General features: G+C 62.1%; 1 protein-coding gene across 1 annotated transcript; it reads left to right on the forward strand.

Annotated features, from left to right (window-relative positions):
- Nucleotides 1-2: 2 nt before the first annotated feature.
- Nucleotides 3-24,088, forward strand: BAI1 (brain-specific angiogenesis inhibitor 1; the record flags this gene model as incomplete). The annotated part of the gene is made up of 16 exons (XM_008593904.1): nucleotides 3-738; nucleotides 9,759-9,920; nucleotides 10,699-10,809; nucleotides 11,245-11,409; nucleotides 11,497-11,661; nucleotides 11,815-12,090; nucleotides 12,440-12,604; nucleotides 12,789-12,890; nucleotides 14,278-14,384; nucleotides 14,601-14,795; nucleotides 15,895-15,963; nucleotides 16,615-16,723; nucleotides 21,449-21,592; nucleotides 22,118-22,193; nucleotides 22,403-22,505; nucleotides 24,041-24,088. Coding segments are annotated over 16 exons (2,733 nt in total), but the record flags the coding sequence as incomplete, so codon positions are not given.
- Nucleotides 24,089-27,958: the final 3,870 nt, after the last annotated feature.

A 27,958-nucleotide genomic window follows, 5' to 3' on the forward strand; every position in this document is an offset into this window, starting at 1 on the left:
TGCTGCTGCTGCTGCTGCTGCTGTTGGGTCGTCGGGCGCGGGCGGCTGCCGGGGCTGACGCGGGGCCTGGGGCCGAGCCGTGCGCCACGGTGGTGCAGGGCAAGTTCTTTGGCTACTTCTCAGCGGCCGCCGTGTTCCCGGCCAACGCTTCGCGCTGCTCCTGGACTCTGCGCAACCCTGACCCGCGGCGCTACACGCTCTACATGAAGGTGGCTAAGGCACCGGCACCCTGCAGTGGCCCCAGCCACGTCCGCACCTACCAGTTCGACTCCTTCCTGGAGTCCACCCGCACCTACCTGGGCGTGGAGAGCTTCGACGAGGTGCTGCGGCTCTGTGACCCCTCAGCGCCCCTTGCCTTCCTGCAGGCCAGCAAGCAATTCCTGCAGATGCGGCGCCAGCAGCCGCCCCAGGACGACGACCTCAGCCTCCTGGGCGGGCCCCCAGGCCTGGGCGACGACTTCTCTGCCGAATACCTGGTGGTGGGCAACCGCAACCCTAGCCGGGCTGCCTGCCAGATGCTGTGCCGCTGGTTGGATGCCTGTCTGGCCGGCAGCCGCAGCTCACATCCCTGTGGCATCATGCAGACCCCCTGTGCGTGCCTGGGCGGCGACGCAGGTGACCCTGCCTCCAGTCCCCTGGTCCCCCGTGGGGATGTCTGCTTGAGGGATGGCGTGGCTGGTGGTCCGGAGAACTGCCTCACCAGCCTGACCCAGGACAGGGGTGGGCATGGCACTGCAGGTGAGTGACCGGCCGGGAGAGGATCTAGAGGTGGCCTTGTGGACTCCAGGGAGGTGTGTGAGGGTCTTCACCCCCAGGGCTGCCCCGAGCATCCCCATCAGGGAAGCTGTGTACACAGAGTTTAAGTTCGCTGCAGGTGTGTGGGGGTAGGAAGCCTGGGCCCGGCATGGGGCTTGCCATGTGGTGGGTGCTTGTTGCGTGTTGAATGAATGAATGGGTGTGAGCAACGGCGCCCAATCTCCTCCAGGATGGGGGGTGGGGGGGTTAGGTTCCTGGCTGCGAGAGGTTCCGCCTTTCTCTCAGGCAAGACAGTTCTAATGGGCCAGAGGCTGCCATGGTGGGGGTCCAGGGCCTGCAGGAGCCTTGGAGTGGAGGATGGTCCTGGGGCAGGGGACAGGGGCTTCGTCGAGACAGTGAGCAGAGGGGGCTCTTTGGAGATGTTGCTAGGAGGGGGAATTTCGGGGTTGAATGTGGTATGGCCGTACGAAACATGGACACAGCACTCAGGAGTTAGCCACCACCGCCTGCGCCTGCCTTGTTTCTAGGTGCTCTCTCCAGGCGCCTTCTTAGGGGAGGTGGAGTGCACCAAAGAATAAGTCCCATGGGCAGGCGTGCCAGGCATGAGGGGCCTCGCAGAGGACAAAGCAGGCTGGCTGGCCCAAAGCAGGCTGCCATCTTATCAGAGGTCAGGGAGGTCACTTAGACTGGGGACCAGGTTCAAGGTCTGGGAGACGTGGGCCCTGCAGGCGGGGAAGAGAAGGGCAGAGCCTGAGGCAGGCATGTGCTGGCATGTCCTGGAGCAGAGGGGCGAGGGCCAGGCCTAAGGGGCTGCAGCCTTTGGAGTGCTTGGGCTTTTTCTCTGGATGGGACAGGAGCCTGCATGGAGGAGGGGGTGCCGGCGGGGTGGGAGCCATGGGTTGGGGCTCGACAGGCTCCCTTGTGGGAAGGAGGAACAGGAGGCTGCCCAGGGTGTTGGTTGGGGCTCTGGAAGGCTGGGGCTGCTGCTGACATGTGGCGGGGGTGGGAGTGGTTCATGGGGCGTGACCATGGGCATCTGATGTTCAGGAGTGAGGCCAGGCTGGGTGCTTGATGCTAGGAGAGTCACCGTGGGGTGACGGGGGCACTTGTGGGCATGCAGGGGCCTTAGCCTCTTTGCGACCAGTGAGGCCTGTGGACAACATCTCAGAATAATGTCTCTAAAGGCATAAAATGGGCGAGGTGGGGTTACAAGGAATCAGCTATCCTGGGATGTGGCTCTGTTCATGGCCCGGGCCATCGATCCCAGATGAGAAACCTCCGAGAGGCTGGAGAGGAGCAGGGGATCGAGGAAGGGGCGGAAGCCGAGCCAGGCCCTCCATGGGTAAGGGGAGGGAGGTGGGGGCCCAGGAAACCAGATGGAAATCCAGCATCAAGACAAGCTGGCACACCAGCCGCATCAGGTGCCACCAAATGGCTAGGTAGGAGGGGCTAAGGACAGGCCTTCTGGCTGGGCAAGGCAGAGGTCATCGTGACCTTGGCATGGGCAGCTTCCACAGTGTGGCGGGGATGGGAGTGGGTCCAAGGGGGTCCTGAGGGAGAATGGAGCAGAGGATGGAGGGCTCTTCCAAGGAGCAGCAGGTGGGGCACTGGCTGGTTTGGGAGTGTAGAGGATTCAGGTGGCCCAGGCCAGGTGGGCACAGGCAGACTTGGCCCTGCGTCCTGCTCTGCCACTCCTGGTCACTTAACCCCTCTGGGCCTTGATTCCTTCGTCCTCAAAGTACTGCCTGCTTTGCAGCATTACTCCATCAGATTAGATACGAGGCATCCCGCGCCATACCCAGCGTGCAGGAGCGGGTCTTTATCAGCATCCCGGGCAGCGACTGTGCCAGGGAAATGCCGACTGCTGCTCAGAGCAGGGTGGAGCTTGCTGGAGGGCTGAGGAGCTGAGCCCTCCAGGGGGCTGGCGATGGATGCCCAGATGACGAGTGGAGGGTGTTCGTGGGGCTGGGGGACTGGAAGAAGCATGGAGAGCCCCTCCTTACTGAGCACCTACTGTGTGCAGGCCCCGCGGCAGGGGCTGTGGGTGTCATGGTGGTGTTTGCATATTATGTTGAGAAGAGGAGGGCTGGGAGGGCTTTAAGCGGAAGAGCCACCAGCTCGGGCTGTAAGAGCAGAGGGGTGTCGGGGCTCAGAGGGCAAGCGTGGCACAGGGAGGTGGCCACTGCAGGATCATCCAGATGCAGAAGCATCCGGGAGGGCGCTGACACCGGCCTGGTCGGGGCACAGCATCGGGGGCGGGGCTGGAGTGAGCAGCCTGCTGGTGGCAGGAAGTGGGCGTGGGGGCAGGAGAAGGCTAGACCACTCCCAGGCTGCTGGCTGGGAATCAGGACGACTGAGGGGGGAGGTGGAGGTGGGGCCACAGCAGGGAGGAAGATCCGGAGGCCAGAGTGGGCCCTGAGTGTGAGCTGCCCATGGGTCGGCCAGGTGGGGGCGCTGTGTGAGCAGGGAGCTCTGTCCCTGGAGACCAGGGCAGGGCCAGGCTGGGGCGAGGGATGCTTGGCACTGGCATTCGAGCTGCATATTGGGAGCCCCAGGGCCTGCCTGGGCCAGTCCCAGCAGTTTTCTGTCCTCGGGGCCTCGTCCTTACACAGGAAGAGCAGGAATCTCTTCTTCCTGGACTGTGTGAGGAATGAGAGCTGGGTGAAGTGTCCCTGAGCAGAAGCAGCATTGACGACGGAATGTCAGTGTCGTTTATGATTAGCAGGAGACTCTGGAGGGCTCAGGGCAGGGAGGAATCAGAAGCGGGCTGTCAGGAGACCAGGTCTGGGCAATGTGGGGTGTGCATAGATTCTGAGAAGGAGTGTATGGCGGTGGTGTCAGGAGAGGCGGGCAAGTGTGTGTGTGTGTGTGCACGTGTGTGTTCATGCACATGTGTGCGAATATGGCATGTGCACATGTATATGTGTGCATGCATGGTGCATGCGTGTATGTGGTTCATTGTGTGCACATGCTCCTGTACATGTGCACCTATGTGTATGTGCATGTGTGGTGTGAAGGTGTGTGTGCATTCACGTGTGCCTGTGTGAGAGTATGTGCGTGCATGATGTGCATGTGTGTGCTGAGGCTGGGCTTTGTATGGCGATTTGACAAAGTGCGGTGTAGAGGCTGTGTGGTAGGGGCTGGCTGTCTTGTAGGAAGATGTTTGGAGAGCATGTGGGCTGGGGCCACTGGCAGTGTGGAGCAGGGAGCTGGTCTTTACCGGGAGGGGGGTGGAACGTGCTCACCCAGGCCGAGAGACAGCTCAGACCCAGGCCCGTGCCCTCGACCCAGAGGGCGCTGATGCTTCTGGGGCTATGGGGGCAGAGATGATCTCAGTAACAGCGGCTGCTCACTGGTGCTACCTTTGTAGGCATTAGCTAGTTTACGCCTCATAGAAGGCCTGACACTGGCTCCCCATCGAGGGCCCCTCCATCAAGTCCTTGCTCAGCTGTGACCTTCTCGGTGAGCCCTGGCCATGCTCTCAGCCCCTTGCCCTGCCCCTTCACTTTCCACAGTGTGCATCGCCTCTGCCACGCTGTGTCCTTCCCTTGCGTGCTGTGTCCACTTTCCATCGCATGCTGTGCACTCAGACGCAGGAACCACAGAGCAGGCATCCCTGTGTGCGGGACAGAACCTAGCACGCGGTGGCAGGCACTCAGGGAAGGCTTGCTGAGTGAACTCTGGCACAGAGATAGGCGGTGGCCAGGGTCACCCAGCTCGTAAGTGGTAGGCTGATGGTGCAGCGATGGGCAGTGTCACCAGGGGGCTCCAACCGGGCCACCTCTTGGCCACCTGGTGGAACCGCCTGGGGTTTCTCCTGCAATGTGTTCGGCTAGTCATGTGTGTGTGTGCATGTGTGTGTGTACACGTCTGTATGGGGATGGGGTGACAGAAGGACTGGAGAGGTCAGGCAGCTCTCCAGAGGACACACAGCTGACCTGGGCAGGCGGCCGACACCCACATCTTTCCTGCTGAGCCCTGTGCCCAGGAGTTGCCCCCCTCACTGCCGGCCAGGGGGAGGCTGGGACAGGCTTGTCCACCCACCCCTGTCCTCAGCAGGCAGCGCATGGCTGAGCTGGGGAGTGAGCAGGCGCCGAGGCGAGCCCATGGCCCATTTCAGCCCTGCTCCCCACCTGGCCTGTCCAAATGCCACATGGCCACGTCATGTGTCGGGCTCAGCAAACATTCCTCGGGCCATGGCAACTGTTCTCTCTGCCCCTCCACCGCCTGGCAGCCCTTCTCTGCGGCGGCCAGCTCCCACTGCCACCCTGGGCCCCTGGTGCTGTCTCTTGTCCCTTAGCCTCTCCCATTGTCTCTCTGTGTTTTTCTGCCTTTGGCCAGACGGGGCCCTTTCTCTCAAGGTTTGTTTTAAATATTCATGTTTTAATTAAAGAATTTTATTGCAGAAGCGACATGTAAGATAATGAAAAAGCAGTGTCCTAGGGGCTAGGAGCGAGTGTGTGTGTGTGTCCCCGTGTGTGTGTATGTCTGCATGTGTGCCTGCACAGGTGGGGGTGGGGGCTGGGCTGGAGCATGAGTGTTGGGTGTGAACCCGCACACACTCCACCAGGCACGTGGGTCATGCAGGGGTGAGGGAGGCTGTGATGCTGGGCCAAGGGGCCATGCCTGGCCTGCAGAGCTGAGCTGACCTCTGCCTCCTGCACTATCTCCAGGGATGGTTACCACTCAGCCCTGGGCCCACCTGGACAGTGATCCCCACCCGCACCCCCCATGAGGCTTTTGGAGACAGTGAGAGTCGGGCTTAGTCCCGACCATAGGAGTCCCATGAAGTCCCTGGGAAGAAGTGCCTGGAGGCCATCTTTGGGGTCCCCAGGGCAGGGGGGTGCAGTTAAGACAGAGGCTACAAAGGCATCACTTAGAATGAGGAAGGAGGAGTCTGTGGCGTTTGGACTCCAGGTGGGTTTGGGCAGGTGACAGGGAGGAGGGAAGACTGGGGAAGGCACCAAGGCTCCCCTGTCAGGGACTTGGGGCTTTGTCATCTCAGCCAGGGGAGCAGCTCTTTTAGTACAAGGGCCAATTTAGAAAAATCTAGAAAACAAGAAGGCTCAGTGCCCATGGTAGACAATGCCTGCTGCAGATGGAAATGGCAGGACGGGGCCCCAGGGAACTAAGCACAAGAATGCCCGCGTGCGCCCGGCCACGGGAGAGGCAGGGGTCATGGCCTGGATTTGGGTTCCACTCCCTAGAAAGATTGGAAAAAGGGCGTTGGGTCAGCAACTGGCAGCCTCTGCCACCCTGAGTGGCAGCCAAGACCCAAGGAGGGTGGTGACTTGCCCAGGATACAGGATGGGCCCCGAGTTCTCAGGCTTGTGAACAAGGCGCCATGCTCAGGACAGGGCACCTGCCCAGCTGAAAAAGAGTTGACAAGAAAACCCGAGCCCCCGCAGGCTTAGCCAACTCGGCCAGCTCTGCGAGCCTGCTTCCCGTCTGTGAATTGGGGACGGAATGGCACCTGCTGGCCAGGCCCAAACGAGGCTTGAAGGAGACGGTGACTCCACCGGGATCAGGGGAGGCCCAGGGCTTCAGGAGGCCCCATGCTTTTGTCGGCCTCGTCTGGGAAGTGACCCCGTGGGCAGTGGGCTCGGCTTCTCAGCTCCATCCCAAGATTCAACAGTGCCCATCTCTGTGGCTGGATGGGCTGCTGGGCACTTGGGCACTGACAGTGGAGCTACTGGCCCAAGCAGAGGGTGGGCTAAGTCAGGACCCACTGGCCGAGGGGCTATGGAGCAGGGGCTGGGTTGGGGAGGGGCTTCAGGGAGACCACCCTGTCCTCTGTGGTCCTGGTCTGCACATCCGCGCAGGGGCCTCTGGAGAGAAATCTGGGTAACCCCGGACAGGCCCTACCTTGGTGGCTGGGGTGGCAGAGGTCCTCCCGGGAGCCTGTGCCATGCGGCGGGTGCCTGGCGGAGCAGGGCGGGAGCGGGCAGGAGCTGACCTGCTGCCCAGGTGCCACCCAACCTGCTGGTCTCGGGAGACCTCTGCTGGAGGAGGACGGAAGTGCACTGCTCCCCTCCTCCAGGAGGTCCCGGAAGCTGGGGGCGCCCAGCTGGAGGGAGGGACTCTCCCAGTGCCCCCATCCCAGCGTACTTGGGGTGCAGGATCTGGGGAGCACGCAGCCTCCAGGCTGGGGCGCTGGGGTGGGAAGGACGGAGCCCCCTCATCATGCACCCTCTCTCCTGGGTGGCCGGGCTGCCTGGCGGCCTTCATTGGCTCTATTCATCCCATTAATGAGATGGAAATGAGGCTTCCAGACAGAGGGGCATTGAGCGGGGGAAGAATGGCGGCTTCTTTCCGGGCCTTGAGGGGCGGCCCACCCCAGGCCTGCACGCTCCTCTGCTGTCCCTTGCAGCCCACCCAGCACAGACGCACTGCGGCCACCCAGTGACAGGGTGCCCGAGCACCTCATGCCCTGCACTGCGGGCCCCAGGAGCCCTCCTGGGTAACTCCCCCTCTGGCATGGATGCATTCACTTGACAAACATTTACTGAGTGTCAGCTATGTGTGGGGACACATGCTAGAAACAAAACGATAATAAAAATAGCAGCCACCATTTTCCAAGTGTTCGTTAGTGGCAGGAGTGTGGCCGAGGTTGGGGATCAGTCTGTGACTGGAATCAGGACTCAGTATGGGATGGGGGGTCGGGAATCCTATGTCCAGGACCACAGCTTACTCTATAATGAGGATCAAGCCTCAGCGTAACGAGGGCCAGGAATCAGTTTGTGACTAGGATCAGGGTTCAGTATGCAGCCAGGGCCAGGGCTGGGCCTGTGACCAGTCACGGCACACCAGCCTCTCCTGATGTGTCCCCGCCTCTTCCCCCTCCCCCTACCACATCTTCACCACCTGGGTCACCAAGGTAACCAGCCCTGAAATAGTGGGTGTCTTGGCAGCTGAGGCCTAACCTGGGTCTATCCTGAAAGGCTGCGCTCTGCAGCAGTTGCCACGGCAACCAAGTGGCATCCTCCGTTAGCCTGGCTTGGACACCTTCTCTCTCCCACCCACCCACTGCCAGTTTCCACGTCACCCAGGCTTCCATGTGGGGGCTGGGCCGGGGCGACAAGGGGGACACAGTCAGGACGTGCCACCCTGACCCTGTCGGCAGGCCTGCCTCCCTGGACTCCAGCCTTCTCTGCTCCTTTGTGTCAGACTCACCAGGTGGGATGGCTTGGGCAGGCGAGCACCTGCACCGTGGTCAGTCCTGGCAGGTGGTCCTAGTGTGGGGTGAGGGGGGGCTTTTGGAATCTGACCACGAGTTCAACTCTTGGTTCCTCTCCATGTCCTGAGTTAAGGCATGTGACACGGCTATGATGAAGGGCAAGGAGCAAGACGGCCTCAGAGCCGGTCCCCTGCGCCTGTTCTGTGGGCAGGTGCTGCCCTGTCCCACCTATTGCCCATGTGGAGAATGTGCTGGGGCCTCCCACCCACCTTCTCCCCTGGACACGGGCCTGGCATGCTGTGGGGGCAGCAGGGTGCTCTGGCTCTCTGAGACCCATGGGAGGGTGGGCTCTGTGAGGGAAGGGACAGGCTGGGGGCGTGGGAGACTCCCCTTCCCACCCTAGCTACCCCAGCAGGGAGTGAGTCTCCACCCACAGCTGCTGACGTTGGGGTCCCTCCCCCACATTCCATCCACTTGCCCCTGGCGCCCCCTGCTGGTCTGATCCGTGCCAGTGGTCTGGACACTTGAGTTTGCTGCAAAATCCCAGGGTCAGCTCCAACCCAGATGGCAATTCCTACCCCATCCTTCCCAAGCCCTTTTTGAAATTTTTCCTCCCATCGACCAGTCCTGGAAAGTCTGCCATTGTCCTCGTTTTGCAGATGAGGGTGTGAGGCTGGGAGGTGACAGACAGCACCATTGTGGGTGGTGGGCTATGGGTGAACTGGGCAGCCCTGGCTCCCTGCTCTGGGTGCTAATTTCCCTTCCAGCCTCCAGGGTCCTGCAGTCCTTGTTCTCATGCCAGGAGGTTCCAAGAAGTGCTGGAGGCCCTTGGCCAGCCTGGTCTGTGGCCTCTGGGGGGTCTCCCTTGCTCTAGGCTCGCTCTAGGTGCTCCCCGGCAGGCTTCGTGGGCCAGTGGCCCCAGCTGGACAGCAGGTCTGAGTGGTGGGCTTGGCAAGGCTGTCAGCTGTCCCCTCACCTCCTCCTAAGTGGGTGCGTGTCCAGGTGCCCTCCCCAGAGGCGCTGCATGCCTGGCCCTGAGCCTGGCCAAGAGTCAGCACTTGGGGAGGGTTGCTCCCCCTTTCCAAGTCCATCTGACCCTGCTGCTCTGAGAGTGGACAGATAGCAGAGTCCAGGGTGTTGTGCAGCGAGAGGGACCGGGCAGGAGGCCTGGGCACAGCAGCCTCCAGTGCAGCCCACAGATGGGAGCTACCTCCCACTCCTTGCCCTCTAAGGCGCCCTAGTGCTCCAGCATCCTGTGTTCTTAATGGCTGGGGCAGCCAAGACCCTTGGGGCATGAGGTTGGGATTGGTGGGGGAACACAGGGTGGAGGAGCTCCATGACACGGCTGAAGGGTGTCTGGGGTCAGGGCAGGGATGTGGCCAGGAGGTCCTAGAGGCCTTTGTCTCCTGGCTCTTCAGTGGGTGGCCAACTCTGTGGCTCACAGGTCACAGCTGAGGTGGGGGATGTGGAGGCCTCAGGATGACCAGGGTCAGCCCTCTGCTATGTGAATGAGGAAACGAGGCTCAAAGGACTGGGCCAGAAACGGGGTTGAGGGCCGGTGGAGAGGGGCGCAGGTGTGCAGGAGTGAGAGCCTCAGCAGCAGGCCCCTCTGCCCTCAGCTCCATACCGGGACCCGGGGTGTGAGGCTGCCCTTGCGATGGGCGGGAGCTCAGCACAGTTCATCTCTCAGCAAACCTGCCCGGGCTGCGCTGGGGGGCGGCCGCGCTGGGACTTGAGCTCTCCGGAGCGTGTCCCGGGTCCCCCAAGGTGCTTCCCTGCCAGGCCTCCTGCCCTGCCCTGAGCCCGTCCTCTGGTCTCCCCCCAGGCGGCTGGAAGCTGTGGTCGCTGTGGGGCGAGTGCACGCGGGACTGCGGGGGAGGCCTGCAGACACGGACGCGCACCTGCCTGCCCGCGCAGGGCGTCGAGGGCGGTGGCTGCGAGGGGGTGCTGGAGGAAGGTTGCCTGTGCAACCGCAAGGCCTGCGGCCGTGAGTGCGCGGTGGGCGGGTGGGAAGAGGACGGGCCTGGGCTAAGAGGAGCGGGGTCTGAATTGGGGTCGAGGCCACAGGGGCGAGGGCCAGCCTGGTCAGGCGGGTACGTGCAGCAAGGTGGGACGAGAGGGGGCTTTCCTCTTGTCTGCGGATTGGGATTTCTGGGGTGCGTGGGGAAGCCTGGCTGGGGGGCGGGACCCCTCTCCCCCGACGTGGGGAGCCCTGACCAGGCCAGCCAGGCCCAGCAGATCCTACCTCCAGAATGCATTTCTCTAATAAGGCTCGTTAATGACCTCATGCATTCTTTAGTTGCTTCCATAAAGCTAAATCTAGTTATAATGAGACTGTCATTCTTCCATTGTTTTTCCTGGATGCACTTTTCTGGGGAGAAGGCTCATCTCAGGAGCCTGGGGTGGGGGTTCTGGGGTGTCTGGTGAGACTGCGGGAGGAAGGCAGGGACAGCGGGTGGGATGTTGAGCAGGGCAGAGCAGCAGCCACTCAGAGGTGCTGTCCTGCAAGTGACCACCAGCCTGTGTGCCCTGGAGGTGGGGGGCACTGCCCGGCAGAGGAGACAGGACCCAAGGGAAGGGGTCAAGGCAACCAGACAAGGGTTGGCACCAGGCCGGATGCTCTGGTCCCTAGTTTCCCATCTGACCAGTGGGGCCAGGCGACTGTGGTGCTGGCAAGCCTCGCCTGCTGTGACCTAGACAGAGAGGGGACCCGGGGCAGAGAGCGCCAGCCTCGGCGGAGACACTGACCTGAGCCCATTCTGCAGCTGCTGGGCGCACCAGCTCCCGGAGCCAGTCCCTGCGGTCCACAGATGCCCGGCGGCGCGAGGACCTGGGCGACGAGCTGCAGCAGTTTGGGTTCCCATCCCCCCAGACGGGTGAGCTGGGGGTGGGAAGGGCGGGACTGACGAGGCACAGACTGACACTGTGAATCGGGGAGGGTCCATTTCCAGGGACTAGGTCTTTGGGTACATACCATAAGTTAGTAATTGCTGCTAGTCGTAAGTAATGACATTAATAACTTGCCATTAGACTAACCTATTAGGTGTCGGGAGCTTGTCTCTAGGCAGACTGGCTTGTGGGGAGTGGTGTGAGGGCCTGTCCAGGCCTGTCAGGGGCCCCTAGCCTTGTGGGGAAAAGAGCCAGTCCTTGAGACCGGCCCAGGTTTGAGGCCCAGAGGCTCCCACTCCAGCCCCCACTGCCTGCTGCTGGGCAGGGCGGCCCTCGTCCTGGGAAGTCCTTCAGGGGTCAGTCACAGCCTTCTTGGACAGAAGCCAGGGCAGGCCTGTGACGCTGTTGGTCTGGGCCCACAGGTGACCCGGCGGCTGAGGAGTGGTCCCCGTGGAGCGTGTGCTCCAGCACCTGCGGCGAGGGCTGGCAGACGCGCACGCGCTTCTGCGTGTCCTCCTCCTACAGCACGCAGTGCAGCGGGCCCCTGCGGGAGCAGCGGCTCTGCAACACCTCGGCCGTGTGTCCAGGTGGGGGCCACGGGGCTGGGGTCCGCTAGGAGCCGGGGCAGCAGGACTGGGGGCGGGGCAGTGGCTGCAGCACCTGTTTCTCCACAGTGCATGGCGCCTGGGACGAGTGGTCACCCTGGAGTCTCTGCTCCAGCACCTGTGGCCGTGGCTTTCGGGACCGCACACGCACCTGCAGACCCCCCCAGTTTGGAGGCAACCCCTGTGAGGGCCCAGAGAAGCAAACCAAGTTCTGCAACATCGCCCTGTGCCCTGGTAGGTGAGAGGGAGGGTGCTGAGGTGGGGGGGGAGGGAAAGAGGAAAGGGGGAGGCCCAGAGGGTCACTGGCCAGTTCCAGGAGCCCAACTTCAGATGATGCCCAGGTGGAGGCTGAAGGGTGAGCCTGGCACATTCTCACCTGTGTCCCAGGCCGGGTGCTGGGTGGTGGCTCCCGGGGTTTTCATCCCGTGTCTGAGGCCAGCATTGAGGTGCTGGTGTTCACGCTGGCTTCCTGTCCCCTTCCTCCCCCGGGCCGGGCAGTGGATGGAAACTGGAATGAGTGGTCGAGCTGGAGCGCCTGCTCCGCCAGCTGCTCCCAGGGCCGGCAGCAGCGCACACGCGAGTGCAACGGGCCTTCCTACGGGGGCGCCGAGTGCCAGGGCCACTGGGTGGAGACGCGAGATTGCTTCCTGCAGCAGTGCCCAGGTCAGGGCCGCCTGGGCAGGGGCGGGGACCTCGCAGGCAGAGCCCCATGGAGGGGTCAGGCCCCACTGGGGGTCACTGTGGGCCCTGACATGTGGCCACAGGGCAGCGGGCTATGCGGTGGGGCGGGGGGGTGGTCTGGGGTGGTCATGGTGGAACTGCCCTACCTAAGGTGTTTGTTTTATTCTATATTGGGCTGATCTCTGGTTCTTCCTCTCCCGGTCTCAATTTCCTTTCTGCTTGTGGCACCCTGCCCTGTTTCTCCCTATCCCCTTGTCCCTGTACGTGTGTCATGGAATCCTGTGTCTCCCTGTCTGCATCGCCTGTGCCTCCGTGTCTGGCCACCCCGCAGTGGATGGCAAGTGGCAGGCCTGGGCATCCTGGGGCGGCTGCAGCGTCACGTGTGGGGGTGGCAGCCAGCGGCGGGAGCGTGTCTGCTCTGGGCCCTTCTTCGGGGGAGCCACCTGTCAGGGGCCTCAGGATGAGTACCGGCAGTGTGGCACCCAGCGGTGTCCCGGTGAGACCCCTCCCACACCTCCGCTGCACTCCAGGGAGAGGCCGGGAGCAACCGGGTGGGCTCGGGGCTTGCTTGTGACAGTAGACGTGTTGGTGGGGTCCTGGCCTTCCTGAGCCTGCTACCAGCTCTCGGCCCCGTGTTCCCATCCCCCCTGCCCCCACTCACTGTCTCTGGTCCTGGGCAGAGCCCCATGAGATCTGTGACGAGGACAACTTCGGTGCGGTGATCTGGAAAGAGACCCCGGCAGGAGAGGTGGCTGCAGTCCGGTGTCCCCGCAATGCCACAGGTGAGGGCCGAAGAACATGTGGTGTGGGGGGTTCTGTCCTCATGGCGATGTATGTGAGACGCTGAGATGCCCCCTCAGGTCCCTCCTGAGGGGCTGTCAGCACGGGGCACGCCACCCAGATGTGGAACCCAGACAGCTCGTGTGTACGCTGATGCAGGCACAGCATGGCTGGGAGCCTGGCACACCGCGTGGGGACACAGGCAGCCCCCAGTGTCCTGAGCACTCACTAAGCCTTTACGCAACAATCCAATGCTGCTTCTACAGGCCTTTTCCCACTGGGTTTCTACAACCCCATGAAGTCACCACAGTCCATAGCCCATGTACAGGGAAACTGAGGCACAGGGAAGTTAACACACTTGCCCTGGGCCTTCAGGGCCAGTAAGTGGGGCGTCCTCTTTGAATGCCAGTGGTCTTAACCCCCATGCCAGCCCTGAGGAGCAATTGAAGGTGGTGAGAGGGTGTGGAGACCACAGATTGGCTCCATGGGGAGGGGCTTGGCCACACCAGGGTGTGGTCTTTGCCGCTCCTGTTTGGAAAAGTGTGTGTGGCTTACAGGCCTGAGAGGCAGCAGGCAGGGAGGTTGGGAGCCCAGGTTCAAATCCTGGCTCTGCCCTTGTTTGCTGTGTGACACTCAGGAAGTGATTTCACCTCTCTGAGCTTCAGTGTTCTCATCTATACGAGGACCTTATGGTCCCTCAGCCCAGAGCTGCTTGGGGGGGTGGGGGGGTGGTCCACGTGGGGCAGGGACGGCAGGGGGTGCATGTACGGCCAGCCATGGTGGCTGCCGCCCCCCGTTTTGTTTACAGAACAGTACAGGCTCTCAGTAGCATATTGCAAATCCAGACGCGCACAGTGAAGAAATAAACGTCCACAGCGGCGTGCCTTCCCTGGCTCTTGTCTGCACGTGTGCCGTGTCTCCCAGGGACCCTCACTACTGGCCCCATCTAAGTCAGTGGCCTGTGGTTCCTATTGGGTGACAGGGATGTGACAGTGACCCCAGGCCGAGGGCCCTGCAGCCCTGTGGATACAGCCAGGCAGCAGATGTAGGGAGCAGCTCTCCCCAGGGCTCTGGATTGGAAGGAGCTCTGAGGGAGGCCCTGGATTAACTCAGACAAGGCTCCACGCAGTGGGGTCCCTGAAGGTTTGACACTTGCCAGGTGCCCAGCCCTGGCACAGGTGCTCAGTAGCGGCTCGGAAATGCATCGAGGGAAGGGAATGCAGTGGGCTTGGGCCCTGCGCCAAGTCTGCTCTCAGCACGTGCCCATGGGCGAGTCTCTGCGTCTGGGAGCTGCAGGGGCCCAGCCAGAGGGGCTCCTGCCTGGGAGCGGGGACAGCATCCCTGTGCCAGGCAGTGAGCGTCCACCTGAGAAGCAGGAGGTCCCCCCAGGCCTCATCCTGCGCCGCTGTGAGCTGGACGAGGAAGGCATTGCGTACTGGGAGACCCCCACCTACATCCGCTGTGTCTCCATTGACTACCGCAACATCCAAATGATGGTGAGGGCCTGCCCTGGGGGTCTCCAGCCCCACCCGCCCCCCTCACTCCAGGTCCCTCCTCTTCTCTGTCCCCCAGAAGTCCTGTCGCATAGCACACCTACCCTTTGGATGTGAGGCTGGGGCTGCAGAGGGTCCTCTAGGTATGGGAGGTCCTTGATACCTGCATGGACGTGTCCTGCAGAGGTGATGGCATCCAGCCCCTTCCATTCTCCCCAGACCAGGGAGCATCTGGCCAAGGCTCAGCGAGGGCTGCCAGGGGAGGGGGTCTCAGAAGTCATCCAGACGCTGGTGGAGATCTCCCAGGATGGGACCAGCTACAGTGGGGACCTGCTCTCCACCATCGACGTCCTGAGGAACATGACGGAGATATTTCGGAGAGCGTACTACAGCCCCACCCCCGGGGACGTGCAGGTGAGCTCCCAGGAGAGTGGTCCAGGGGGAGGGGCACCAGGGAGGGTGTCTAAGAGTGATCTTGGACCCCAGCCAGAGACTGAGCCCCAATGTTGACCATAGACTGAGCCCTGATCCTGGACACAGGGTGAGCCCTGACCCTGATCACACACTGAACCCTAATCTTGGCCACACACTGATTCCTGACCCTGGTCACAGGCTAAGCCCTGATCCTGGTCACACACTGAGCTGTCATCCTAATCACACACTGAGCTCTCATCCTGGTTACACACTGAGCCCTCATCCTGGTTATAGGTTGAGCTCTGACCCTGGTCACACACTGATCCCTGACCCTGGTCACACACACAGCTCTAACTCTGGTCTCACACTGATCCCTGACCCTAGTTGCTCACTGAGCCTTGACCCTGGTCACACACTGTACCCTGACCCTGGTCACAGGCTAAGCCCTGATCCTGGTCACACACTGAGCCCTCATCCTGGTTATAGGCTGAGCCCTGACCCTGGTCACACACTGAGCCCTGACCCTGGTCACACACACAGCTCTGACCCTGGTCGCACACTGATCCCTGACCCTGGTTGCACACTGTGCCTTGACCCTGGTCACAGGCTAAGCCCTGATCCTGGTCACACACTGAGCCCTCATCCTGGCTATAGGCTGAGCTCTGATCCTGGTCACACACTGAGCCCTCATCCTGGTTATAGGCTGAGCCCTGACCCTGGTGGCACACTGAGCCCTCACCCTGGTCACACATTGATCCCTGACCCTGGGTGCACACTGAGCCCTCATCCTGGTTATAGGCTGAGCCCTGATCCTGCTCGCACACTGAGTCCTGAACCTGGTTGCACACTGAGCCCTCATCCTGGCTATAGGCTGAGCCCTGACCCTGGTCGCACACTGAGCCCTGACCCTGGTCGCACACTGAGCCCTGACCCTGGTCACACACTGAGCCCTCATCCTGGTTATAGGCTGAGCCCTGACCCTGGTCACACACTGAGCCCTGACCCTGGTCACATACATAGCCCTGACCCTGGTTGCACACTGAGCCATGATTCTGGTGCCTTGTTCTTTCTCACCAGCCCTTCTTCCTCTTCTTTACAGAACTTTGTCCAGATTATCAGCAACCTGCTGGCAGAGGAGAACCGGGACAAGTGGGAGGAGGCCCAGCTGGTATGGACCTGGGGCTGGGCCCTGGTGGTCAGGATGGGTGCCGGCATCTCTGGTGCTGCCCTAAGTTCCAGGCTAGCCTGGGTTGGGGCCCACAGGGTGCTGTGCATGGCTCCGGGCTGGAATCCCAGCACGGCCTCTTGCTGAGAGTGAGATTGGAGGACGCTGCCTAACCTTCTGAGCCTCCCTTTCCTCATCCATCAGAAGACAAGAGCTTATCCAGTGGGGTCAGGGAGAGGGTGGGAAAATGTGCTTACCACACAGTGCCTGTCGAGGCGACTGGGGCATGGTGGGCTTTCTCAGCTGGAAAGGGAGGTCAGCCTCCCTACCTCCAGGCTGACCTTGAACCTGCCACCACACCTGACCCCAGGTCAGGGCCCAGCAGGGACTGTGGGTACCCAGAGACCCCTCAGCCTGGGCCAGAGCCCAGGAGCTCCTCTGGGCCTCAAACTTCTCACCCTCCATGTGGGTGTGGCACCGCAGAGGCCACCACCCCTGCTTCCTTGCAGTGTGAGGAAGTGACCCGCAGGACCCAGAGGAAGAGGGAGCAGAGAAAGGGAGGAGGGGGATGGCTGAGGGAGGGCACAAGTGTGTCCCCAGCTGGGGTGCGGGTGTCCTCATTGATCCCTGAAAGTGGCATTTCTGCTCCCCCAGATGGGTCCCAATGCCAAGGAGCTGTTCCGGTTGGTGGAGGACTTTGTGGATGTCATCGGCTTCCGCATGAAGGACTTGAGGGATGCATACCAGGTGACAGACAACCTGGGTAAGCCTATCTCTCACTCTGCTGACCACCCCCATGCCCTTGCTCTGCAGCCCTGGGCAGGGCCCTCTGCCTCGGTTTCCTCATCTATATAAAGAGGCAGCAACCAGACACCTTCCATGGGTCCTTTCTGGGCTGGTTCTAAGATCAGTTCTGCGTGCACAGACCAAGTCTCTGGCAGATGGACGATATGACCCGGGGGTGTGGGGCGCTTTCAGACCCAGACAAGGGCCTGGAGACCTCCAGTTCTGGACACACCCAGGAGCCCCACCCCACAGCCCCTGGCCCTTGTTTGCACCCCTGGGCTGGGAGCTCGCCTCTACCCGTCCCCCCAAGGTGCTGTCTGTGCAGAGATGTGCTGGTGGGGTCTGTGCTGCCAACACTTTTCTGCCCTCTGATTCCAGGGGCACCCATCAGAGGGGCCTGGACTCTACCCAATCCCCTGGTGTTGCTGAATCTCAGTTTTCTGATTTCTACAATGGGCTAGTAACAGTGCCCACCCAGGGGACATGGAGAGCAGAAAATGAGATGAACATGTGCCCAGGGCCCGGAGCGAATGGTGGCTATCACTAGGGACAGGCACAACAGTTCTATTTAATGACTATCACCGCATTCCCCTCCCATTCCTCTAGTGGGCCACATTTCCCAAACCCTCCCTGCCTTGGTCAGGGACCCCCCTCGTAAAGAGAGACCCAGGAGTGGGCACTGGCCCCAGCTGTGATCCAAACAGCACCAAGGGAGATTGTCACCTCCTTGTGGGGATGCTTGACCTTTAGGATGTGACCACAATCAGCTGAGCTTCATGAGCACCCACACCCTGGGACCTCAACCAACTGCCACGCTGACGCCCTGGTGGCAGCAGGCACACACAGCTGCCCTGGCCTGGGCCCATGTTTCCTAAGCTGGAGGTCCCGAGCACTGGCACTGCTTTCTGCCCTAGGAGCTTGGGGCCCCAGAGCTCGCACAGAGCCCATGTCACAGAGGGGGAGATTCAGGCCTGGCTGCTGTCAGAGGCTGGCTGGCATATGGGGTCAGCCATGGCTCCAGGCCTGCTGGCCTCAGACTTCCCAGCCCAGTGTCACCTTCTGAGACTGCTCCCTTCCTTCCCAGGCCTGGATTTCTAGGTGAGATGCAAGTGGCCCAGAGAGGAGCGGGCTTCTGTGCCCTCTTGGGGAGTGGGTGAGGGACAGGGCTCTCACCTCTCCTGGCCCAGGACCTCACTGTGGCTGCTTCCAGGGCACCCGGCACGGCCCATGGCTCCTGGACAGGCACAGACCTCCTGCCTCAGGAAGCCTGTTCTGAGCCTGTGGACATCAGGGACAGCCGTTTGTCCCCACCAGAGGCTCTGGGCTCCTCCTGGTCACCCCTCATTTCCCATACATCCTGTTCACCCACACACCCCATAATCTCATACACCCTTTGCAATCCCTACAATGTCTACATCCCACTCTCCCCATATGCCCACGTACCCCAGAGCCCCCACACACTCCATGCACCCCATGCATCTGTCCTGCCCCTCGGCCCATCCCCTGTGCCATTGGGGACCCCACACTTATCAATAGTAGACTCCCCCTCGGTCCTGGGCAGCCTGAGCTCCTCAGTCAGGGCACTCTGTCCACCTCTCGGTGTCAGTCTTGTGTGGCCCCTCAGTTCCCTGGACTCCTCCGGGAACACCCGGACACCTACTGGTCCGGTTAGTAGCAGCCTCCCCGGGCCATCCCCAGTGTGCAGTCCTGGGACCACGTGGCCTCCCCCTGGGTCCTGACTTCCTCCCTCCAGGTCAGTCCAGCGCCCTGCAGCACCCTCAGGTCCCTGCCCTCTCACGGGCGGTGGAGGTGCCCACGACCTTGCCCGGACTGCATTCTCTGGCACATTCCCACTTGTCCAGGACCCTGCTTCTCTGCCCAGCCCCCAGCCCTGAGCCCTCTACCCGCTCCCCGAGGGGAGAGGACGTGCCAGCACACCTGCCCCTGCTCAGCCCTCCACTGCTCCCGCGATGACCCCGCCGTCCTGGGTTCCCGCCCCCTCGTCCACTTGAGAATGAGGACATCGCTCCTGCCACCTCCTCCCTCCACTGCTTCCCTTCCCCCTCCTCCTCTCCCCTCCTTCTCTTCCTCACCTCCCTCCCCCACCTCCACTTGGCTTGGGCCAGCCCCTTCCACCACCCTGGCTCATCTTCTTCCTCACCTGCACTTCCAGGTGGAGGCCCCAGCTCCCCTGAGCCCTTGCCCTGGATCCGCCTGCCCCTGTGGCCTCGCCTGGTGTCATGGCCTTAAACACCCTAGCGCCCTGCCCGCTGCAGGGCCCATCTGCAGCCTCACCTCCCACGAGCTCCAGACCAGGCGTCTCCTGCTGCCCCGGGTGTCTAAGGGCATTTCAGAGGCAACAAGCCCAAGTCACCCAAATCGAGGCTCCTGATCTTGCCCCACCTGCCAGAACACTGAGCCCCGCCCCCCCCTGCCTGCGCCCCCCCCACCCCCCCAACCCGAGGCTCCTGATCTTGCCCCCCCTGCCAGAACACTGAGCCCCGCCCCCCCCTGCCTGCGCCCCCCCCACCCCCCCAACCCGAGGCTCCTGATCTTGCCCCCCCTGCCAGAACACTGAGCCCCGCCCCCCCCTGCCTGCGCCCCCCCCACCCCCCCAACCCGAGGCTCCTGATCTTGCCCCCCCTGCCAGAACACTGAGCCCCGCCCCCCCCTGCCTGCGCCCCCCCCACCCCCCCAACCCGAGGCTCCTGATCTTGCCCCCCCTGCCAGAACACTGAGCCCCGCCCCCCCCTGCCTGCGCCCCCCCCACCCCCCCAACCCGAGGCTCCTGATCTTGCCCCCCCTGCCAGAACACTGAGCCCCGCCCCCCCCTGCCTGCGCCCCCCCCACCCCCCGCCAGGACACAAGCCTCATTCCAGGGGACCATTGTGCCAGCTCCTAACCCCATCGCACCCCCTCCCACGGAGGCCCAGGGCCTGGGACCAGCCCCTCCCTTCACTCCGCCCTGACTCGGGCTCCGCCCGCCCAACCTCGTCCTCTCCCCTCCCCCTCCCCCCACTCTCTCTGCTCCTGGGATGTGCCGCTCCATCCAGGAACGAGCGAGCGAGCTCGAGCTCGGTCCATCTCCTCCAGGTCTTTATCCACATGTCACCTCCCCTCTGCAGGGAGCACTTCCTGACCCCGCCTCCCATGGTCTCTGCTGCCCCGTAGACCTGAGACCCTCTATCTTCTTCCCTGCCTGGCTTCCTCTGTGTCCCCGCTTCACGTCAGCTCCAGCAGAGGCTTCCGTCTGTCTCATTCTCTTCTGCAGCCTCAGTGTCCACAGCAGTCCCTGCACACAGTCGGCTCTCAGTAAATGTGCTGAGTGAATGCATTTGTCCATTCGTTCTTTCTCTGGCGAAGCACACAGCAACAAGGGCTGGCCACGCGCTGGGCACTGGGCATTCAGATAGGAAGGCCTGTCCCTGTCCCTGTCTCTGTCCCCAGGGGATCTTGTAGGAAGATGCCCTGTGTCCCAGAGGTGACCACATACATGCAGGGAGGGCAAGGCCAGATGGGTAGGGAGGGCAGGGCGAGTTCGCCGAGCCAAGCCAGGCATGGCAGGCATGGGTGTGTGGAAAGGGGCACCACACCCACAGAGGCGCGGAGGTGGGAATGGGCTGGGGCAGGGGAGCCTGGGGCACAGGGGCACAGGCAGAGCACAGTGGCTCCCAAGCCCTTCTCCTCTTCTCCCCACATCTAATGTGGGTGGCTCCGGGCAGGCTCCGGGCAAGCCATGGGTTGATGGGTGAAGGGGGCACAGTGCTTGTCAGGGTGGGCAGGCTGGGAGTGAAGGGGGACGTGGGTAGTGCACCCCCTCCCAGGGCATCTGCTCTGAGGCCAGGAGGAAGCCCACACCTAGCCTGGAGGCTGGACAGCGCCCGACTCGGGCTGCGTCCCTGAGGCGCGAGCTGGGCCATCTCTTGGCCGCATCTGCTTCCCATCGAGCTCTCCGCCCTCCAGTTTCTCCCCAAACCCGTTGCCTCTCCACCACCCAGCCCCTCCACCTGGTGCAGAGGGGCCCTTTCCGGAACGGGAAAGGAAGCTCGGGTCAGCTTCACTCCACCTCTGCACCTGCTGTCCACGTAGTGTCTCTGAGCCCCGTGAGCCGGACTCTGTCCCCATCCCCCAGCTGGAAGGGTTAACAGGAGGGGACAGCTGGCGCCTGCGTCTGGGAGGCAGGAGGGAGGGACGCTGAGGTGGGCACAGCACTCCCAGTGGATCCCTTGGAACCACAGATTGACCCAGAACCTGCTTTTGATCACCTTCCGGGAGCCCAGGAAGCTGAACCTGGGCCTAGGTCCTCACAGGGGCTGTGGCAGGGTCCCCTCGCAGTTCCCAATCATCAGGACCAGGGCCTGCTCTTGGGGGCTCCAATCAGACCCAGCCCAGCCACATCTGCTGCCCCCCACTGTGCCCATCTGCCACCCCGCTGGGCTCTGGGTACAGGGCCCAGACAGGGAGCTGGAGGCCTGCGTAGGACCCGTGTGCATGGAGGGTGGGGTCTGCAGCCTGTGCCGAGGCTGGGACTGTGGGCCGCGGCTGAGAGGGAACACCAGGCAGCAGCTGGCCACTGCGCCCCACCCCATGAGCCATGGGCAACACTGTGCCGTCGTCCTGCACCCCAGGCCTGCTCCCCAAAGCCGAGGCTCCTGCCCGTGACCCTCTGTCTCTCTATCTCTTGCCCCCCGCCCTGCCCCAGTCCTCAGCATCCACAAGCTCCCAGCCAGCGGAGCCACTGACATCAGCTTCCCCATGAAGGGCTGGCGGGCCACGGGCGACTGGGCCAAGGTGCCGGAGGACAGGGTCACCGTGTCTAAGAGCGTCTTCTCCACGGGGCTGGCAGGTGAGGGGCCCCGGGGAGTGGGAGGGGCCCTCACAGGAGACTCAGTCCCCGGAGTCTGGGGGCCGGCCATCCTGAGAAGTCCCTGCTGGAGTCTAGCCTGCCACCTCAAGAGATAGGGCGGCATCCCTGCTACTTCTTATTGTCCCGAGGTTGTCCCCTCTTCCAGAAAGCCCTCCCTACCCTCCCTGGGGGCAGTGCCTGTGGACGCACGTACCACCTCATTGCAGAGAGGGAAAGGGACTCGCTGGAGTCACACAGCAAGGACTCTGGTTCCCAGGAAGAGAAGCCGCATCCTGCCTGCCCTACAACTCTTGGGGGTCACTCCGGGGAAGGGCCCCAGCTTCCCCCTCTTCCTACCTGGGACCCAGGCAGTGGCCCCAGCTCCTCCACTGCAGCGTCTGTGGGTGGGGATGGATCAGATGGTGACGTGACTTTGCAGAGGGGACAGTAGAGGCCAACAAGGCAGGGTCCAGGCTGGCCCCGAGCTGCAGGGACAAGGTTGGGGGTAACAGCACACTCTTCCAGAGGCCGATGACTCCTCTGTGTTCGTGGTGGGCACCGTGCTCTACAGAAACCTAGGCAGCTTCCTGGCCCTGCAGAGGTGGGCAACGTGGGGCAGGCGGGGTGGGAGGGGGCCCAGGGGCTGGCCTGGAGGAGGTGGACGATGGGTTGGGCATGGAGGGGGCCTTGGGGGGCATTTGGAGAAGGGGCCGGGGGTTGGGCCTGGTCTGGAGTAGGAGCTGAGAGGCTCTTCTGGGCTAGCTGCTTCTAGCAGTCTTCTGACCGCTGCTGCTCCTGTGGCTCCACCAGGAATACGACTGTCCTGAACTCCAAGGTCATCTCGGTGACTGTGAAGCCTCCCCCTCGCTCCCTCCTCACACCCTTGGAGATCGAGTTTGCCCACATGTACAATGTGAGTGCCGTCTGTGTGTGCACGTTGGCACGTGTGTGCACACGTGTGCATGTGATTTTTCTCTGATCCCAAGAGTAGAGCATTTGTGCTCACACTTCCCAGGCATTAGCCCTTTAGGGTCTCACAACAGCCCTGCAGGAGAGCTGCTTTTATCCCTGAATTGTAGGTGGGGAAACTGAGGCTCAGAGAGGTGTGGTGACTTGCCCAGGATCACACAGCCTGTTGATGTGGTGCTGAAATTCCGCCCATGTCTGACCCCACCACCTGAGATCTAACCACTGCCCACCCTGGCCTTCTTAGCTGGGTTCCTTTGGGGAAGAGAAGGCCATTTCCTTCTGGGAAACGGAGCCCGCCTGTCCATGCTTACAGTCCCCTTCACCCCTGGCGTGTGTGACTGGGCCCTGTCTCCTTTCACACCATCTTCTTGGCTGCCCCCACCGCCCAGACCCACTACCCCTGCGGCCCCTAGGGAGCCCTTGAGGCTGGGAAGTGCAGGGGACACCCTCTGCCAGAGCCCCTGGAGCAGACTTCTAGGCCTCACCAGCAGTCTTGGATTTTAGTGCCAAGAGCATCGCCTCAGCACCCCTGGGCTGCCTCCGGGTTCCAGGGTGTTTCCACTGTGTGACCCAATGCAGTCCCCAACCGCCCAGCATAGGGTCTGCACACAAACCTGGCGGGACTCGGTGGGGCCCGTGGGTACCGTCATTGCCCACCCAGGGCCTCAGAGAGGTGGCAGTTGGAGCTCCTGCAGCAACCCTGCTCCTGCTCCTTGGCGCTATCCCTTGCACCTCCGAGCAGTAGGGGCTGAGATGCACTTTAGGTGGGCTCAGAGCAGGACCCCAAGGGGGTGAGGCACCCAGGTTACCCAGCTAGGCCAGGGCAGCACCAGGCCTTGAACCCCGGGCCCGGGCTGTGGGGAGCTGTGGGAAGAACCCAGCCCTGCCTTTCCCAGCTGTGTGACCTTGGGGGAGTCGCTCAACCTCTCTGTGCTGTAGCTCCCTTCCTTATCAAATGGGAACAAACAGAGTTGGGTAAGGACTAGGCGGTTCCATAAGTGCTCAGAGCGCCTCCCCTCACGAGCGCCGGTGCGCCTGCTGTGTGCGCCCCTCCTGCAGTGCTGGTGAGCAGCCAGCCTGGCAGGGACAGCGCCCCATGAGTGCCCTTGGACGTAGTTCATGAGACCATGGATATCAGGGCAGGACGGGGGGGTGTGCCTGACGCTGATCACCCACTTTGTATCAGGGAAGGGTGTCGGGCACTGCTGCCCAGCCCTGCCATCATACCTGGGCTCTGGGAGGGGACAGATGCTGCCCAAGGCCATACAGTGGGAAGTGGGCAGTTGAGGCAGGCCCAAGTGACCTTGGGCCAGTTCCATCTCCACTTAGGCCTCAGTTTCCTCCTTACAAAATGCAGTCTCTTGGGGGAACCACCTAGTCAGGGCTCCTAGCACGCCCGTGGGTGGATCCTGCGGTGACCCGCGGGTGGGGGCTGGTTGGGGTGGGTGGAGGCACTGACTCCTTCCTCTTCTCTCCCAGGGCACCACCAACCAGACCTGTATCCTGTGGGATGAGACAGATGTGTAAGTTCACCTGGGTTTTGTGGTCTTGAAGCTCTGGGGTGAGGTCTGGGGAAGGCTGAGCCAATGGGGAAAGGGCGTAGGTTTTTGGTTTGGGGCCACTGTCCCCCAACCCCCATCCATCTGTGTACTCACTTGGTCCTCCTGCCTACTCCCTGTCTAGGTCTGCCTCTGGAGCCCACCAGGCCCCGCTGCCAACCCCCCCAGTTCAGGGGAGGGGAGGGACGTGCATGTCCAGCCCTGGGCCAGGTGATGGGGCAGGGCATCCTGGCCCCCCCATGCCCAGAGCGGGTTGCATCCTAGGTCTGCAGGTGGGCACCAGGTGCCGCGGAGCTGGGCAGCATCACTGCACCGGACAGGGCAGCTTGGGGCGGGATTGCAGACTGAGAGTACTCAGATGGGGTGTGGGGGCCCTGGGCCAGTCAGGGTGGCCTTGTGGTCACGCACTCGGTTCCTCATCAAGCCCGTTAGGTGCATGTCTCAGGCACTGTGGCACACAAGGACAAACTTGACGCTTGTTCAATGCCTGGAGGAGGTTCTGCCCAGAGTGGCCAGGCGGTGGTGTGCAATCATAGGGCCCTGCCTGGGCATGCCAGAGCGGTGACCTCCCAGACCACAAGGCTAATGGGGGAGTGAGAAGGATGCCTCATTTAGTCAGAAGGAAGAGTCACCCCAGAGGTGAAGCAGGGTCAGGATTTGGGGAGATGGGTGGAGAGAGCTTGGTGGCAGGATTGTGACAGGCCAGGTGGGCAGGGGCTCTGGCCTGTGGGTTGGAGGCTGTGGTCAGGGAGCTGGGTGTCCTGGCCATTGCCCACCTGCCCCCTCTGAACACCTCCCTCAACCCTGGCCCCCCTCACTGCCCTGGCATGGTCAACCCCAGGCCTCCTTGCACCCCTCCGCCAGGCTGGCTGGCTGCCCGGGCACTGGTGGTACGTGCAGCAGTCTCTCAAGTTGCAGGAAGTGCAAGGGTGACTGTGTATCCTGGGATGCCAGGGAAGGCTTCCTGAGTGGCTGGAGCTGGAGGAGGACAGCTTTGGCCAGCAGTGAAGGGAGGAAGGCATTTCAGGAACAGGCACAGCTTGAGCAAAAGCACGGAGGTTGTATGTGCAGAGAGGCATGGGGAGGCCAGACGGTGACAGCCATGTGTCATGACTCGGGAAGTTGTTGAGGCAGTGGGGTAGTCATCCACCTGTCCACCTACCATCCACTCATCTGTCCATCCACCATCCATTCACCCACCCACCTGCCCACCCAGCCAGCCAGCCAGCCAGCCACCCACCATTCAACCATCCACCCATGTTAGGTCATGCCATGTGCCAAGCAGTGTCTGGTGACAGGTGGAGTGTTTTGGAGCAGGACTGTGGCAGCCACCATGAGGAGGTCACGTTTGGGCAGAGGCCCGGCACCTGTAGTACCGTGCACATGGGTGTCTGGGGACAAGCGTCTTGGCGGAAGGAACAGACTGCAGGAATGTGCAGGGCCACGCCCTCACCTCCCCCTACTGCTGGCCTTTCCTGCTGTGGGTCTGGGGGTCGGGGTCTGGGCGGGGAGAGCTGGGATGGCCCTGCAGCCCTGGGAAGCCGGCTTTCTGGCTTTGGTTGCTGCTTGATGCTTTTCTCCAGGTTTTGCAGGCGGCACAAGTTCTTTGTACAAAATAGGTAATCAGAAAAGGATAGGAAAAGCAAGAAAAAAAAGCCCGGTACCCCCAGTACCAAGGCTGGCCCCTGCGGCCATTCTGGGGTGTCTTGGAGTTCTGCATTTTCAGGGGTGGAGGGGGTGCTGCGGCTGCAGGTTGATCCTGCCTCGCCCCTGACGTTACCACAAGCCCCTGCCACAGCCTAGAAACCTCCCTTGGGGCTGTTCACTGGCTGCTGCAGCTCCCAGGGGCGGCCCCCCAGCCCCCCACTTTCTACTGTCATAAGCCCAGTGCAGCCAGCATCTACGTCCACGCAGGAACGGCTCCGCCCGCATTCCTGATTATTCCCGGGGTTGAGTCCTCAGACAATCTTCAGCGCTTGGTAGAGAATTGCTCCAAGCAGCAGGCCGTGAGGGGTCTGGCCAGCCCAGCTGAGTCAAGGACACTGCCGCAGGGACCAGGCTATGGGCTTGGGCTTCCCTGGACCCTGGGAGCCTCGGCTTCCTTGTCCCTGTGGCCAGAGTCTGCCTGCTTTTGGGGAGGAGCAGGGGCAGTGAGAGGACTGTGGTCAGGCCCTCGGGTGCTGGGCATCGGTGTGGCCTCGCCTGCCCTTCCTCCCACAGGCATGGGGGGTGCCCAGGGCCTCGAGGACGGTTCTGAGTGGCATTGCACACACAGGTTCCCGGTTTGACCCTGATGCAGCCCTGGGAGCTGGGCCCACCGCACACCTGTTACCTGTGAGGTGCTGAAGGGCCCATGGTCCAGCTGAAAGCTCAGTGCTGGTGGAGGCTGTCTGCTCCAGAGCTGGGCAGCCTGGAGTCCCAGAGCGTTGGCGGTGGCTGAGGGGGGCTCGGGGGCGCTGACTTCTGCTCCCTGCCTCCCACCTCCTCTCTGCTCTGCACAGGGTGGCTCCTGCCTCTGCAGCTGCTGGGGCCATGCCTCACCCTATGAACCAGCTCACAGGAGCCAAGCGCTTCCCTGTTGACCTGAAAGGGGGACCATGGTCAGGGCCCCTGGTCTGCTTCCACCAGTGTGCCAGGGGATTGGGTCTGTGCTGGCATGGGCCTGTATATGTGCACTTGGGTGAGAAAGAGCCCCTGTGTTGGGGAGGGATTCTGTTGGGGGGGAAGTGGGGTGGTTTGTAGGGGACAGCCATCAGTGACCATCAGCCGAGCTAAAGTGACCTCTTAGGTCCATAATTGTGACTCATAGTGAACCCTGATCCTAGTCACATATAGAGCCCAGATCCCAATCTCAGATTGAGCCTGTACTCTGGTCACATGCTGAGCCTTGATTCTGTTCACTTGCTGAGCCCTGATCCTGGTCCCACACTGGGCCCTTCGTGTCTCCACTAGAATAACTTGTGCATGATTACATGAGTTACGTATGTGTCATATGCCTGCAGAGCCACCTCCTCTTTCAGCCACATGTAACAGTTGACCCTGTGACACACTCATCTTGGAACGAATGACTCAGAGGCTTCCACCCCCAGTTCGGTCCCTCTGCCTACCTCACCCCCTTATCCACACACACATTTGCACACAGGGGTTTGACAGCCACACCCAGGTTTCTGCTCACACTCTGGAAGCCTTGAGGTCCCTCATCCCAGCACCTAGAGTTATGTGACCCAATCCCACCCTCTCAGGCCCAAATACCCTGGATCACCCAGGTCTGAGCCTGCCTGGCAGCATAGTTCAAGGCTCCTGCCACCCCCGCTCCCTCCACCAGCCTGGCCAGTGGCAGTGAGGGCCTGGGAGTGGGGTATTGGAGAGGAAAGTGGGGAGTAAAGAGGGGCCTTGCAGTTTCCAAATATTCAAACCAGTGGAGACCACCCATACCCTAGCACGCCCCTCTAAAGTTCCTCAGCCACATGTGTGTCTCAGCCAAGGAGGGTGGTGGCAGCCATGTCAAAGGCAGGTCTCTACCCTGAGAGTCAAGTGCTGCCCGGTTTAGATCAGTCATGGTCTACGTGAGAGGTGGTGATGGGGTGGCTGGGTGCAGGAATGGGAGGGTGAATGGATGCGTGTGGGCGGTGCTGGACGAGTGGGGGTGTGCATAACCCTTGGTAGCTGGAGACGTGGGATGGATGGATTCAGGAGCACAGGCGTGGACTGCTGCTTGACCAGTAGGTAACAGGAGAGCAGGCGATGGCTGGAGGCATGATCCGTTGACACGTGGTGGATGGAAGGGTGAGTGGGTGGGCTGTGGATGAGAGGACAGACGGGTAGAGATGGGTGGGTG

Source organism: Galeopterus variegatus, unplaced genomic scaffold, assembly GCF_000696425.1.
Source record: "Galeopterus variegatus unplaced genomic scaffold, G_variegatus-3.0.2 Scaffold9848, whole genome shotgun sequence".
Classification (NCBI taxonomy): domain Eukaryota; kingdom Metazoa; phylum Chordata; class Mammalia; order Dermoptera; family Cynocephalidae; genus Galeopterus; species Galeopterus variegatus.